The sequence below is a fragment of the Thermochaetoides thermophila genome (assembly GCF_000221225.1).
Source record: "Thermochaetoides thermophila DSM 1495 unplaced genomic scaffold scf7180000011820, whole genome shotgun sequence".
NCBI classification, from domain to species: domain Eukaryota; kingdom Fungi; phylum Ascomycota; class Sordariomycetes; order Sordariales; family Chaetomiaceae; genus Thermochaetoides; species Thermochaetoides thermophila.
This window is the reverse complement of record NW_006383036.1, coordinates 2,441,786-2,456,472: the sequence shown is the minus strand read 5'-3', so window position 1 is coordinate 2,456,472 and position 14,687 is coordinate 2,441,786. Positions and strand designations below refer to the sequence as shown.

At 54.4% G+C, this 14,687-nt stretch overlaps 4 protein-coding genes across 4 annotated transcripts; 3 read left to right on the top strand and 1 right to left on the bottom strand.

The window, feature by feature from the left end:
* Window positions 1-1,668: 1,668 nt before the first annotated feature.
* CTHT_0056630 (calcium/mangenease P-type ATPase-like protein) lies at window positions 1,669-7,275 on the top strand (the record flags this gene model as incomplete). The annotated part of the gene is made up of 6 exons (XM_006695923.1): window positions 1,669-1,824; window positions 1,901-4,394; window positions 4,494-4,888; window positions 5,719-5,851; window positions 6,654-6,872; window positions 7,235-7,275. 6 exons carry the CDS (start codon window positions 1,669-1,671, stop codon window positions 7,273-7,275), a joined length of 3,438 nt encoding a protein of 1,145 aa, XP_006695986.1.
* Window positions 7,276-9,398: 2,123 nt separating this feature from the next.
* Window positions 9,399-11,889, top strand: CTHT_0056620 (uncharacterized protein; the record flags this gene model as incomplete). Its single annotated transcript, XM_006695922.1, has 2 exons — window positions 9,399-10,598; window positions 10,663-11,889. The coding sequence occupies 2 exons, from the start codon at window positions 9,399-9,401 to the stop codon at window positions 11,887-11,889; spliced, it is 2,427 nt and encodes an 808-aa protein (XP_006695985.1).
* Window positions 11,890-12,064: 175 nt separating this feature from the next.
* CTHT_0056610 (40S ribosomal protein S28-like protein) lies at window positions 12,065-12,358 on the bottom strand (the record flags this gene model as incomplete). The annotated part of the gene is made up of 1 exon (XM_006695921.1): window positions 12,065-12,358. The coding sequence occupies one exon, from the start codon at window positions 12,356-12,358 to the stop codon at window positions 12,065-12,067; it is 294 nt and encodes a 97-aa protein (XP_006695984.1).
* Window positions 12,359-13,386: 1,028 nt separating this feature from the next.
* CTHT_0056600 (uncharacterized protein) lies at window positions 13,387-14,675 on the top strand (the record flags this gene model as incomplete). The annotated part of the gene is made up of 2 exons (XM_006695920.1): window positions 13,387-13,399; window positions 13,471-14,675. 2 exons carry the CDS (start codon window positions 13,387-13,389, stop codon window positions 14,673-14,675), a joined length of 1,218 nt encoding a protein of 405 aa, XP_006695983.1.
* Between the last annotated feature and the right edge of the window lie 12 nt (window positions 14,676-14,687).

Sequence of the window (14,687 nt, the reverse complement as noted above, 5' to 3'; positions counted from 1 at the left end):
AGCTGTTAGAGTGCTGTAACTGGCAATACTGCGAAGCAAATATCGATATGAAAAAAAAAAAAAAGAACAGGACAAGCAGCTGCAGCGATTGATAAATGTCGCGCACGTTAGTCGGAGACGCGATGTGAGGGACCGAGGTGACGTTGCGAGCAACTGGGTATATTGGTGCTGGTCGTCTGGTCGTCCTCGAGCTAGCAGCCAAGGTGGAAGGTAAACAAGCCTAGGCGCGTTGCGTGGTTTGAGCAATGGGAAAGGCGCGTGCGATTAAGAGATGGCCTTTCGCTGCGGTTTACAACGCGTAATTGGCGAAAAAATCCGGCAAGATCGGAAACTATGTTCGTCGGAAGCCGAATCCAATCGCCGGAGCCAGACGCGACAGCAAGAAAAGCGATTTGGTGGGGAGAAAGCTGGGGCTGTCGAATTGTAAAAGAGAGAAAAAGAGAGAGGGGATATGGTTCGCCTTCGGGATCGAGCACGTCGCCAGGAAAATCGAACGCCGCCGCGAAATATGAGAGGCTGGTAACGCCCCACCTGTCTCTCGGGGAAGCAAAATGTTTCTGTCACGTGATCTAGCCTGATGTAACCACGCTGTAACGTACACGACACGTGACGTAATGGATGTATTAATTACGCGTTCGTACGCGTCTGGCTCGTGGTTGCACTGGAGTCCGGTTCCACGGTCAAAAAGAACAGGGCTACTGGCCACAGCAGAGAGCTCTCGCGCAGGATATCGACTGTTGTCTTGTATAGCCATGGCTTTCATCATTTATCACTAATATCGATCACGGACTGGCCGTCTTCTGTTCTGCAGCAAAGCCAGATACAAGCATGTCCACGGTCGATCGATCTGTACAGCGGGAACCTGCGCGAGCGGCAGCCCCAGTCACCAGCCCTGGGTCCCATCGTCTTCGGAGGGAAATCCGAAGACTCTGTGCCTTCAATCTGGGTCTTTCAGATCGTCTTGGACTCGAAAGCCATGGTTTCTTCTCTGAAACTGCCGCATCGTTTCCCCGATCAGATGAAAGCCCCGTCATGCCTCTGAAACTTTCCAGGCCCAGTCGCAGCTCGTCCCGCACCGTGGACAAAGGGCCGGTTGTCAGGGCCAACACCCCACACCAAACCACGCACGGACCACACTGGTGCCTGACCGGCGGGCTGGAGCTGCATGCCGGCATGCCACACCCCATGCCACCGAGCCCCCCCCCCTGCCCACACAGGCTATGCAGTGCCAAGCCTCCAACAAAGGAAAGGAGCCTTTGGAGACAACCACGTTTGACGTTCCACCAACGACGAACGACGAGCGGCGAGTTCGGTGCTGTCTGGACCCAGTAGCGTGGAAGGTCTCCATCCGCCTTCAGAAGTCCAACAAAGTCTCGCGAACTCCTCGCCTTCGCCGCTTCAAGGCGACGAAATAGGGGCTTCTCTTCTGCTTCCCGCACCACGCATTGGTGTTAAATTATATTTTTTCCCTTCTAATGTGCTAAGGTTTCGTTCGACTTGACGCTTTCTTCGTCTTACACCTGCAGGGCAGTGCTGTCGGTGCTGTGCCACTAGCTGTTGCTGTCCGCGCCCCTTTGCCATCGTCTTCGTGAATGTCGCTCGCCTGCTTCTCGGCGTCCTCTGCGCCCGTATCGCTTTCTCCTGGTCGATTCCCACTCGTGCCTCAGCATGGAGCGCCTCCTACGCAAAGATGACGACGGCGCGCTCCCTTTATACCGTCAGTCGCCGGACGCAGCCTCTCGTCTCTCCCCGGCGGACGACCAGAGGCTGCGCTCGGCAGCATCGTCGAGAGCCAGCCAACGCACAACGTCTGCGCAGTCAAGGGTAGGCCGCCAAATTTGTCTTGAGAGACAAGTTGTCCTCCGGGGTTATTGGGCTGGGCTAATTGGACCTGTCACAGAGCATAGCAGAGGAGTTCTCCTGCATGACGCCAGCCGAGGTCGCTGCGCGGCTCAAGACATCATTGACGCATGGTTTGACCCCCGCCGAAGCCCTCGCCAGGCTACGTGACTACGGCCCGAACGAAATCCCTCATGACGAGCCGGAGCCGATATGGCTGCGCTTTTTGCGCCAGTTCCAGGAGCCGCTCATCCTCCTGCTGCTGGCCTCTGCCGGCGCATCAGTGCTCGTGGGCAATATGGATGATGCCGTGAGCATTACGGTAGCTGTCACCATCGTGGTGACCGTCGGTTTCGTGCAAGAGTACCGCTCGGAGAAGTCAATCGAGGCCCTCAACCACTTGGTGCCCAACCACGCCCATCTCGTCCGGCACCAGCCGTCTAAGTCGAGCCCCGGCTCGCGGACTCCGAACTGGCCGAGGAGCGGCGAGAAGACTCCTGACTCGGTCGAGAGCGACGGCTCCCCTACCCCTGAGGAAGACGTGCTGGAGGCGACCTCGTCCAAGGTCATGGCTTCGCAGCTGGTGCCGGGAGATCTAGTGCTGTTCACCACTGGCGACCGCATCCCTGCCGATATTCGCGTTACCAAGGCTACCGATCTGACCATCGACGCATCCAATCTCACGGGAGAGAACGAGCCTGTCCGGATTACTGCTGAGACACGGAATCGCCGTGGGCTCGCCACTCCCTCTGGCAGCGCAACTCTTCAATTGCCGCAGCCCTCATTCTCAAAGCAGCTTAACGGGGACTCGACCGAGGCGAGGCATGACCCGCACGACGGCCCGCAAAACATTGCGTACATGGGGACATTGGTTAAGTCCGGGCATGGACAAGGCATCGTCTTCGCCACAGGTGGTAACACGCACTTTGGCACTATCGCGACGAGCGTCTCTGGCACCGAAAGCCCACGCTCGCCACTGCAGCTCTCCATGGACGAGCTGGGCTCGCAACTCAGCAAGATGTCGTTCATCATCATTGGTCTTATCTCTCTACTCGGCTGGTTCCAAGGCAAGAAGCTCCTCGAAATCTTCACCATTTCCATCTCCTTGGCTGTCGCTGCTATTCCGGAAGGTCTCCCTATTATTGTTACGGTGACCCTGGCTCTGGGCGTGCATCGCATGGCCAAACACAACGCCATTGTTCGCAAGATGCCAAAGGTCGAGACACTGGGTTCGGTCAACGTCGTTTGCACGGACAAGACGGGTACTCTCACAATGAACCACATGACAACGGCCAAGATGTGGTACTTCGGTGCTAAGGAAGCCATTGACGTCGATTCGGACGACGAAGCGACGGAGGCCAAACCAGACGCTGCCGCTCTTCGGATCATGCGCATCGGCAACATCGCCAACAACGCCCGGCTCGCCCAAAAGTACACCGAGAACGGAGCAGCCACTCGGTCCGTCCTCTCGCAGGGCTTCGAACGCTCGCTGCACTCACGATGGGTCGGCCAGCCGACCGACGTAGCCATGCTCGACCTCTTGGACCGGTTCAAGGAACATGACGTTCGCGACTCCATCGGCCCCCGTGTGAGCGAGACCCCGTTCAGCTCCGAACGCAAGTGGATGGGTGTCATCATCGGCAGCAGCGAGGGCGGCGGCAAGGAGTTTGCCTACATGAAGGGTGCTGTCGACAGGGTCCTGGATGCCTGCGATACCTATGTCACAAAAGACGGTCGGGAGATCGTTCTGGATTCGGCTCGCAGGAAGGAGGCGTTGGATGCGGCTGAGAAGTTGGCCGCTCAGGGTCTCCGCGTGCTTGCTTTTGCTAGTGGTCCCATTTCCAAGTCTGCCCGGAGGGCTGGTGCTAAGGGTGAAGCTTCGGGCAGCCATGGACATGAGGAGTACTACAAGGGTCTTGCGTTCGCTGGCATTGTTGGCATGAGCGACCCCCCACGTCCCGGCGTCGGCCGGTCGATCCGAAAGCTGATCCGTGGCCGGGTCAAGGTCATCATGATCACCGGCGACGCCGAGACCACGGCCCTGGCCATTGGCAAGCAGCTCGGCATGCCGATTGCTGCCCCTAGTGAGCACGCTGCCAACCAGGTCACCGTGAAGCCCGTCCTGCGCGGCGACGAGATTGACGCGATGACTGAGGAAGAGCTGGCGCGCGCCATGGAACACACTACTATCTTCGCTCGGACGAACCCGGATCATAAGCTCAAGATTGTCAAGGCCCTGCAGTCCCGCGGCGATATCGTCGCCATGACAGGTGACGGGGTCAACGACGCTCCAGCGCTCAAGAAGGCTGATATTGGTATTGCCATGGGCATGCATGGTACTGATGTCGCCAAGGAGGCGGCAGATATGATCTTGACGGATGATGACTTCTCGACCATCTTACATGCCATTGAGGAGGGTAAGGCCATTTTCAACAACATCCAGAATTTCCTTACCTTCCAGCTGTCGACCAGCGCCGCCGGTCTGTCACTTGTTTTGCTGTGCACTGCACTTGGGTTCAAGTCCCCCCTGAACGCGATGCAGATTCTCTGGATTAGTAAGCAACTCCCCCCCCCCCTCCCCTCCTCTTCCCCCTCCTTCTGTCCCCCCGCGACTCTCCTTCTTGTTTGTTATAGCCCACAGCTAACATCTACAGACATCATCATGGACGGACCGCCCGCACAATCCCTCGGCGTTGAAGCAGTCGACAAAGATGTGATGAACCGCCCGCCGCGGCGCCGCGGCGACCCAGTCCTGACGCGTCCCCTGATCACGCGCGTGCTCACCCAAGCCTTCATCATCATGGCGGGTACGATGCTGGTCTACCGGCACGAGATGCTCGAGGACGGCGTGGTGACGCGCCGCGACACCACCATGACTTTCACTGCGTTCGTGCTCTTCGACATGTTCAACGCGCTGGCCTGCCGCAGCGAGAGCAAGAGCGTGCTGCGCGGCGAGGTCGGTCTCTTCAGCAACGTGCTCTTCAACTGGGCCGTCGCTCTCAGCCTCGCCGGGCAGCTGCTCGTCATTTATTTCCCTTGGTTGCAGGAGGTATTCCAGACGGAAGCGCTTGGTTGGCGCGATTTGTTTGGCCTTGTGGTGCTGTGTAGTTCGGTGTTTTGGGTTGATGAGGCTAGGAAGTGGTGGAGGTATGGGCGTCGTGGGGCGAGGTTGGTTGGTGGAGGGGCTGGGTATAGTCATGCGGTGTAAAAAAAAAAAAGGGTTGTTTTCATTTTCTGGCTGGCTTTTATTGGCTTAGATGAGTTTAGAGTCATGAGGGAGAGAGGGTTGGTTTGGAGAGGAACCCATGAGGAACGGTGCCACGGTTCGTGACTTGTGTCCTCTGTCGTGTAAGTAAATGGCAATACGTAATAGACAACACTCCTTACAATATCTCAGTCTCTTTGATGAGCTGTCTGCATTCATTATCAATGTGTCCCAACCGCTGCTGCTGACATTTCTACATCGCCCCTTTGATCTATGGGCCCTTTAAACTATGCAAGAGCTTTCAATGCCCTTGGCGAGCTCTCTTCTTCGCAAATCTCCGAAGCACTCTGCAGCTTTACAGAGAGCTTCAAAGCCGTCAGTACCAATCATGGTCAAACAGGTGAGTCTTGTGAGCGCTACGCTGCTCAGTAAAATCAACACTCTTTGAGAGAGGAAAGTTGCCACACATGAGGAAACCACAAACGCAGCTCTCAGACCCAAGAACTATCATCCATTACCTAACTCTCACTGAAGTTGGTTGTTCAGAGACCAGAGCTCCGGAAAGTTATCTCTGCTTGAGAGCTTGACTGGCATCTCATTCCCGCGGGAAGTTTCCCTCTGTACGCGATACGTAACTCATATTACCCAACGCCGAGGGCATCGTATCCACATAGACATCGGAATCACTCCTGGAGGAAACGGCTGATGAAGAGGATAAGCGGCACCACTTCTTGACGTATGCCAAAGAGTGCGACGCCGACGGCGAGCGCGCCTTAGGAATCCTGACAAAACCGGACTTGGTAACGAGTAAGAACAGCCCGTGTACTCGACAGGGATGGCCTGGCCTGGCGGTTCCAAGAGCTTGTGATGGCCGCGCTTGAAGCCAACTGTTCGAGTAATAGCATCTTCGAGAAATGATCCCGGGCTTCTTTTTTATCACTCATGCGGTAAACTTGGCGGATGAGTTTAGCTCCGAGTTTGAAAGAAGAGGAATGTTGCGATTCTTTCAAGACATTCCCCCGGGGAATTCTAATCCTAGCTTTCCGCAGTCCGACGATGAAGATAGTAGAGATGGAAGCATACTGGAATGGAACTACCCCAAGACTGCTGATGAGTTCCGGAATCGAATGAAATCATCCTCAGCGATCCCTGCGATGTTGAGCAGCGAGAAGGAAGCATCGTTGAATAGATCAAGGACAAACATCAGCGGCTCGCGGGGTAGGGATCCCAGGACGGTCAACGTCTCTGTGCTGATGACTGCCTTCAAGAAATAGTAGGGCAGGTGGCCAATTCTCAGCAAGACGTTCATCAGGGAGATCATCTCGATGATTTATCATTTTTCTCATCCGGATCTTGCAGGCCGTCTGTGCAGACAAGGATGTCCAAGACTCTTCTTCACTCAAGAGCCCCGGCGCTTCTGTCGCTTCTCGCTGAACAATGAATTAAGCGTGTAAAGCTTGATCTCACGTTCTATCGAGACAAGAAAACTCGGCAGCCTCGATCCCTGCCTTGTAACCATGGGGGACTTCTTCCAACATCGCCGCCCGAAGCTCGTCTCGAGGGAGATGCAGGTGGAAGCTTTTAACATGGGCGCCCCAACATCACTGAGCAAAGTGCATCCGCTTGGTCGGCGAAGCCACCCAGAAGCTGTCGAACGTTGATGATATAATCCAGTGGTTGCATGACGACCCCGAAGCTTACTACGGCGTAGCGCGAAAGCGCACTCTCGACAGCTTGGTCCACCAGGCAGTGAATTCTCAAGGAGCGCCTTGGTTCGGCCCGGAAGCCGATTTCCTCTCGATATCCATGGCGAGCAACCTGCAGGTTGGTAAGCTCAACCACCTGTTTTCCTCTTTTCCTCAACTCTCTCCTATCACTGCTTCCCCTGGAAATATTGATCAAATTAACGGTGTATGTAGCAAGGTAAAAGGGACATCTTCGCAAGCTTTTGCCAGTATCTGTAGCTCCAGCAAGCCATTGCCATTGCACCAACATGGCGTCGGATGCCCCGGCGTGGTCTTCAGGCTCTTTCCGCACTGCTTCCAGCACGTGGCCTGACTTGCAGGAACAACGATACCGTGACGCCAGCTCCAAGGACGTGGAGCTCAAAATGTTTCGAGATTCCAACTCACTCACTCCCGCATTCGGCTCCGAGTCAACTCTTATACCTGACACTAACCACGTCCACAGTTCTCAAGGGCGAGGAGGTTGTCCCTCGTGATGCGACCTAAACTCGGATCAAACAACTAACTGCCGGAAGCGCTCGAACAGAGATCCTAATAGAGTTTGGAGACTTCTTGACAGATTCAACAATTCGTTACTACCCTTCTTCATCTTTTTGTCTGCGATAGCATTCAAGGTAGCATACTTGATATACTTGTGTTTTACTGGCGAATCACCAGTCATCTTTTGGCGATGAAGATGGAGACTCCGTAACCTCTCGACTTCGTTCATGGACAATGAGAGGCAGATGAACTTGTAGATAATGAGATATTTAATAGAGAAATTTGAAGACACAAGACGTAAGCTGTAAAAAATGCCAAGATGTCACTGGGAAGTATATTTTGGATAGCAAGCAAGTATATCGATGTAACGAGTATTGTCACTATATTCATAATCCGATATATACGCTTTTCACGCTTTATATCTGATCCCACTAAAGCATTGGATATCTCATAGCCAGTTCCACTGGTCCCTGAGGCAGTTAGGACCAGAGTCATGTCAGACGGTGATGAAGTACCACTCTTGTCGAAGAGTGAGGACATGCGCTGACTCTCCAGGTTGCTGTTTGTGATTGGAAGGTTTTGTGCTTGATGGCTGGCGTGGGGTGGCCATGAGCGTAGGGTGATAACGGTGATTTGTGACGCGCGTGGTAAAACCAGGTGCAAAGAAGTGTACTTTATATAATTCCAAGGTAAATGTTTCAAGGTGAAGGAGGAAAACAGTGCATGTCAAATGTGGGTGTTTGATGTCCTCATAAACAAAGTTGAGATTCTTCCCCTTGACCTTGGAGGGAAAGTTCTGAGAGGTTGAGGAGAAAGGCTGACAGCTGTGTGTCTTACAATGACAACTCTTCCACGGGACAGGTCTTTAATTTATTAGAACTTTTTCTCTTGAGATGAGCATGCTTGACTCGGCACTCGAACTTGGAAACACATCAGTCTATGCTCACTGAAGCGCGTGTATATCCACAGCTTTACCCACTAACTCCCTCGGGGACAAGCTTCGTTATACGCTACAAGCACCAATATATTGACCTTCCGCATCCTTAGACCTGGTTCTTTACATCCAACCCTTCCAATGGATCCAGGGCTTGAGCTGAAGCCTTTCCAGCACAAGAAGCTTCAAGCAGAGCCGACCATCAGTCGATATATCCCGGAAAACAACCATCCGTCGTCGGAAGAGCAGCTCTAACTGTTAACACTCATATCGTCTTTACATTTCTACCATAAGCACATTACGGGATACAAATGCGTCTCTAAAGACCGCGGCTGGCAATATCTACACATATGCCTAGCCAATTCTGAGAAGTCATCAGAAAGCATGGGGAAGACAGTGTTGGGGCGGGATAAAGTATCAGGCTTTTTCACTGCAAGATGTTTCTGATCACGATAACCTATCTTGCATATTGCCATAACTGGCATTATTGGATACATTGCGTTTGAAATCAGACTCAAAGAATTGTAGGAAAAGCATCTTGGTGAATGACCATATAATAGGTAGTAAAGCTCACAGCTGTTAGCCGTGCCCTTGAGGACAGACTTATTATTAGCGTGCAGAATCGAGTTAACTCCATCATCATCACACGTGTGTGTGTGTGTGTGTGTGTACAGATTATCCTGCTTTGTGGACACAGCTGGCTTGTCAAACTGGTCCAGAAAGCTCCAAAATCACAGGTATGGATTATCTATGGGCTTCCCATTTGTAAATGACATTTCCGAAAATAGTTGAAGCGTCATGAACAGACATACTCGTGCTAACATTGTGGGTTCACCAAGCTGCATCTTGTAAATTAGCACGTGCCTCCCGTAACATACCGTAAACTGTGCAAGGCTGGCCCGTAACGATACATCCCTGGGGAGCTGCCAACTCTTTCAACACCACAGCAACAGCCACCAGCACCAGTGGGGCATCATCAACGAAGCCCAGGGCTGCAGCACAGCACCCCCTCAACTTCGTTCCCCGCGACCAGCGATGCGTCGCCCATCTCGCGTCTGCTTCCCTCATTCCAATGTCACCATCCCTCTCCAATGGCGCCGTCATCACGCCAGCTCCCACAGCAACAGCGACTACAACCACAACCACCATCCCACTCAATAACCGTCCCCGATCCTTAACCACCACTGCAGCAGCCATGACGACCCCATTCTCCCTCCTCGACAACGACCCCTCCTCAGCCCTGCGATCCGCCACAACCCCATCTGACGTTCGTGCCGCCCTAGCCGCCCTCCACGCCCGCGAATCTGCCCTCACTGCCTCCCTGCACACTCTCCTCTCCGCCCAAGCAGACCTCACGCGCCAGCTTGCCCGCCTCGACAACCTGCGCGCGGCCCTCGGCGCCCAGGCCATCGCCACGCGCAGCATATCCAGCACGATGCTGCACCCGGCCGCCGAGACGGCTGGTGAGCTGTCAGGCCGCGTGCGCGCGTTAGATCTGGAGAAGCGTCGCGTGGACGAGACGCTGCGTGTCGTGGAGCAGGTGGCCGAGCTGAAGGCTTGTGTGGCGGGCGTCGTGGGGAGTATGGGTGCTCCGCAAGATTGGGAGGCTGCGGCGGGGTATATTGCGCGGGCGGCGAGGGTACCGGAGGAGATTGTGCGGGGAGGGTTTGCGGCAGCGGTGGTGCCGACGGTAGAGGTGCCTGATCCGCCGTGGGTGACGCTGGAGCAAGCGAGGGAGAGTCTGTGTGGGTTGTTTTTGAGGGAGTTTAAGAAGGCTGCTGCGGAGGGGGATGCGGCGAAGGTGACGAGGTTTTTTAAGCTTTTTCCGTTGATTGGGAGAGGGGATGTTGGGTTAGATGTGTATGGGCAATATGTGTGTCAGGGTGTGGCCGGGCAGGCGAGGGCCATGTTGAAGGAGGGGACGACAGGAGCAGCAGCTGGGCAGCCTAGGAAGGATGGCGTGTTCTTTGCGAATGCGCTGACGAAATTGTTTGATCATATTGCCAGGATTGTGGAGGCCCATGGTGGGCTAGTTGAGAGGCATTACGGGACGGGAAAGATGGTTAAGGTGATTGAGAGGCTGCAGATGGAATGTGATGTCCAGGGAGGCATCATTGTGGACTCATGGAGCGACGAACGTGCGGTCGATCGCCGGCTAACCGATGTCAAGAGCTATCCCTTTACCTTCCTGGTCCAGAGCTTCCTGCCACAGAACCGTGGCTTTGGAGGTGTGCAGAGGGTAAATTCACCCGCTGCTGGAGGGGGTACCAATGACGGCCGCAATAGCGAAGACGAGGGCGTCAATATGAAGGAGATTGATGCCCTGTTGTTTGAAATAGCGGCCATGTTGGAAAAGTGGTCCGTCTACTCACGGTTTATTGCCACGAAGTGCAAGGTGGGCTCTCTCTCTATCATGCCTCTCTCTCACCACTCTCTCAATAGTGCTAAACTTCTATTAGGACCCCACTACCCCCGATGATGCCCCCCTCACCATGCCCGAGCTCCTCATCAAGTCCAACCTCGGCCGGAAGGTCGCCAACAAGCTCATCCAGCCCTACAACATCCTCACGACCTTCTTCTTCCGGCGCTCCGTCGAAAAGGCCTTCCAACTCGACGAATCCCCTCCCGGCTTGACCCTCAACATGAGCAAGCCCATCGACAGCAACCCCCCCTACATCATCTCCGCCGTCGACGTCGTAATGTACATCGTCAACACAGTCATCCGGCGCTCCATTGACACCTCCCAACGCGCAGTCATCGATTCCGTAATCCCCAACATCTCTTCCCTCCTTGGCTCAGACTTCATCGGCATGATCCAACGCCGCATGCGCGACGAGTCCTACCCGAAACCCAACGTCCAAGGCGGCTTCCCGCCCGAAGACAAAATCGTCTCCTTCATCGTCCTCCTCAACAGCCTGGACATGGCCAACGAGTACCTGGCGCGCATCGTCTCCAACTTCCTCAACCCGCCGGACCCAGCAACCACCAACCCTTCCCTCGCCCCGAACGGCATGCCCCCGCGTACCCTACAATCCGCCTTTCCCTTCCGCTCCGACGCCACCGACGTCGCGGTCCGCCTACAAAACCTCAACGCTTCCTTCACCTCCAAGGCGACCGAACTCCTCAACGAAGGCCTCAAAGTCCTCTTCAGCCAGGTCGTGAAGCCTCGTCTCCGACCCATCCTCACCGACGCCTTTCGCGACGCGGACTATGCCCTGGATGAGCAGCAGACCGCTGAGCTAGCGATGCAGCTCGTCAGCGACGGCACGCTGCAAGCGGAAGACGAATTGCTAGAGCAGGTGCCACGGGCATTCGAGCGCGGCTGGGACGCGCTGATGAGGCCGATTGGGAGGATACTCAGTCCCAGGGGGTATACTGCCTTGTTAGACTTGACGGCGGAGTATTTGGCGAAGGTGTTGGAGAAGAGGGTGTGGAGTTATGCGGGGGGCAGGGCGAGTGCGTACGGGGCGATTAGGATGGAGAGGGACTTTGGGGGAATTATTTCGGCGATTAGTAAGGGAAATTATGCGGTTCGGGAGATGTTTGGACGGACGGCGCAGATATTGATGGTAGCGAATATGGAGGAGGAGGAGTGGGAGGAGCTGGCAGGCGTTGCGGAGGGGGAGATGGAGTGGGTGTTGAGTGAGGAGGAGAGGAGGAAGGCTAGGACGATTGTTAAGGCGTGATAGACTTTTGAGAGGAGGGACGGCATTTCTTCATCGAGCAAACATGGCTCATGATATCACGGTTGGGATTCAAGGTTAGATTTTGTCATTTGGCACAGGCACAAAAACCCCGAGAATTAATAATTGATGTTGAGGGAACGGGGCATTTATTTTAATAATCCGTATCTACCTGCTGCTACCCCGAGCTAACAGGCGGGATAATAGCAACCTCATCGCCCTCTTGAATCATCACCTCGTCCGGTCCAGCCTCAGCATTGTCAGCTGGCACGTCTACATAATTCAAGTTGATGGTGACCAAGCTGTGGTCAAGCACGCTTTTCCGGATGCCATTGTACCGCTCCTCGAGCATGGCGAACAGCTTCCTCAGCGGTAGCGGCGCTGGGAAGGCCTCAACATTCTTGGATGTGTATGAGCCAGCGCTGGCAAAGTACAGAATGTTGAAGTGGCCTGCCGGCGGTTTTGGCGTCATGGCTTCAGATCAGGTCCTGAGTATAGCCTTAGCTGTGTTAGCGTTAGGATCTGACACCGGAGGAGTTGAGGATTTCAAAGACAAGAGAGAAGAGAAGAGGTTGTTGGTCAGAGATCTTGGTGATTTTGAGAACCATCATATCGGACTCAGGTAATACATGCTGTTTCGTCCATCATTCCAACAAAAGGGGTGTTGTGTGTATGAAAATCAGAGAGCACTCACCTTGAACGTTATGATGATGATGACGATGATGATGATGGTTGAGGAGTTGCGTCTGAGGGGGAAGATCGGCGTCCGCCGAAGAGCCCCTCTACAAAAGGAGCCCAAGATAAGAGCCGGAGCTCAGCGAGAGCTCTACATCACGTGCAGCGAGTTCCTTGCCCGCTAATACTCAAGACATCTCCGAGGAGCTAGAAGCCATTGGGACTTGAGACACCACGCTCCCTCGTGCTGACCCTGAAAGGCAGACAAGATGTATGGCTTGCACCTTTTCAAGGAGGTATTGCGATACAGAGAGAGGAGAGCAAATTTGCGTGAACTCGCTGGAAGCTTGGTCGAAATTTATCCTTCGATTTTGTGATGGGCGAGCAATCCGATTGGCCATATGCCGACTTTGGACCCACACAAGTCCGTCTCCACCTGCTTTAACCCTAACCCTCTTTGTATCAAGGTTCGATAAGCTATAATGTCGATGTTGCTCTCTTGACAACAGATGTAGGCATTGGGACTTTTATAAAAACTCAGTTTGTTATGAGAAAAAAAATATTTGAACCATACTGTTGACTTTCGCGGCGTCGAAAAAAAGTCGCCCAGTCTGCCCAGTGATCGAGCTAGCTTCCACTTGACTTTGAGGTCACGTGAAAGAGCATACGTATGCCAAGATCAGAGCCGCTTGGTTAGTCAGCAGTCTCGATCCGGTTCGATCCAGGTCCACCTTTGCTGCTGGAGTCAGCCGCGCTCCGTGACAGGGACACGACACGACCAGCACAACTCACTTCGCCATCAACTTTCCGCCGCGCGCCATCAGAATGACAAGCGAAAGTGAGTGATATTGAATACGCCCACCAGGCGCTACACTTTGCGACCACTTTTACTCAGACAAATGCCCACAGACGGCAAGCGCAAGGCCACCGAGGAGCCGGGGTCGCCCTCGGCAGCGAAGCGCATTAAGCAGGAACCGAGTGAGACCGACAAGGACAAGAAGGAGGAGAACAAGGACAAGAAGACCGTCGCAAAACCGCCGCCGATCCCGTACCCCGAGAAGCCGGCCGTTATTGAGGAGCGTAATGGCGAGATCGAGTTCCGGGTCGTCAACAATGACGGCGAGCGCGAGAGCCTCATCATCTTGACCGGCCTCAAGTGTATCTTCCAGAAGCAGCTGCCTAAGATGCCCAAGGACTACATTGCCCGGTTGGTTTATGATCGTACACACCTATCGATCGCCATTGTCAAGAAGCCGCTCGAGGTGGTGGGCGGCATCACGTACCGGCCGTTCAAGAACCGCAAGTTTGCCGAGATTGTCTTCTGCGCTATCTCGTCCGATCAGCAAGTCAAGGGTTATGGCGCACACCTCATGTCGCATCTCAAGGACTACGTCAAGGCAACGACCAATATCGAGCACTTCCTAACATACGCCGACAATTACGCCATCGGCTATTTCAAGAAGCAGGGCTTCACAAAGGAGATCACGCTCGACAAATCCGTCTGGATGGGCTACATCAAGGACTACGAGGGCGGCACAATCATGCAGTGCACCATGATCCCGCGCATCCGGTACCTCGAACAAGGCCGGATGCTCCTCAAGCAAAAGGAATGCGTCCAAGCCAAGATCCGCGCCTTCTCCAAATCCCACATCGTCCACCCGCCGCCGAAGCAATGGCGCAATGGCAACGTAACCCCCATCGATCCTCTCTCGATCGACGCAATCCGCGAATCCGGCTGGTCCCCCGACATGGACGAACTCGCACGCCAACCCCGTCACGGTCCCAATTACAACCAACTCCTACACCTGCTCAACGACATGCAAAACCACGCCAGCAGCTGGCCCTTCCTCGTCCCTGTCAACAAGGACGAAGTCGTCGACTATTACGACATCATCAAGGAGCCGATGGACCTGTCCACAATGGAGAGCAAGCTCGAAGCGGACCAGTACCAGACGCCCGAAGATTTCATCAGGGACGCGAAGCTCATCTTCGACAACTGCCGCAAGTACAACAACGAGAACACACCCTACGCCAAGTCCGCCAACAAGCTGGAGAAGTTCATGTGGCAGCAGATTCGTCAGATCCCCGAGTGGTCGCACCTGGAGCCGTCTTAGAGGGACGCTCCG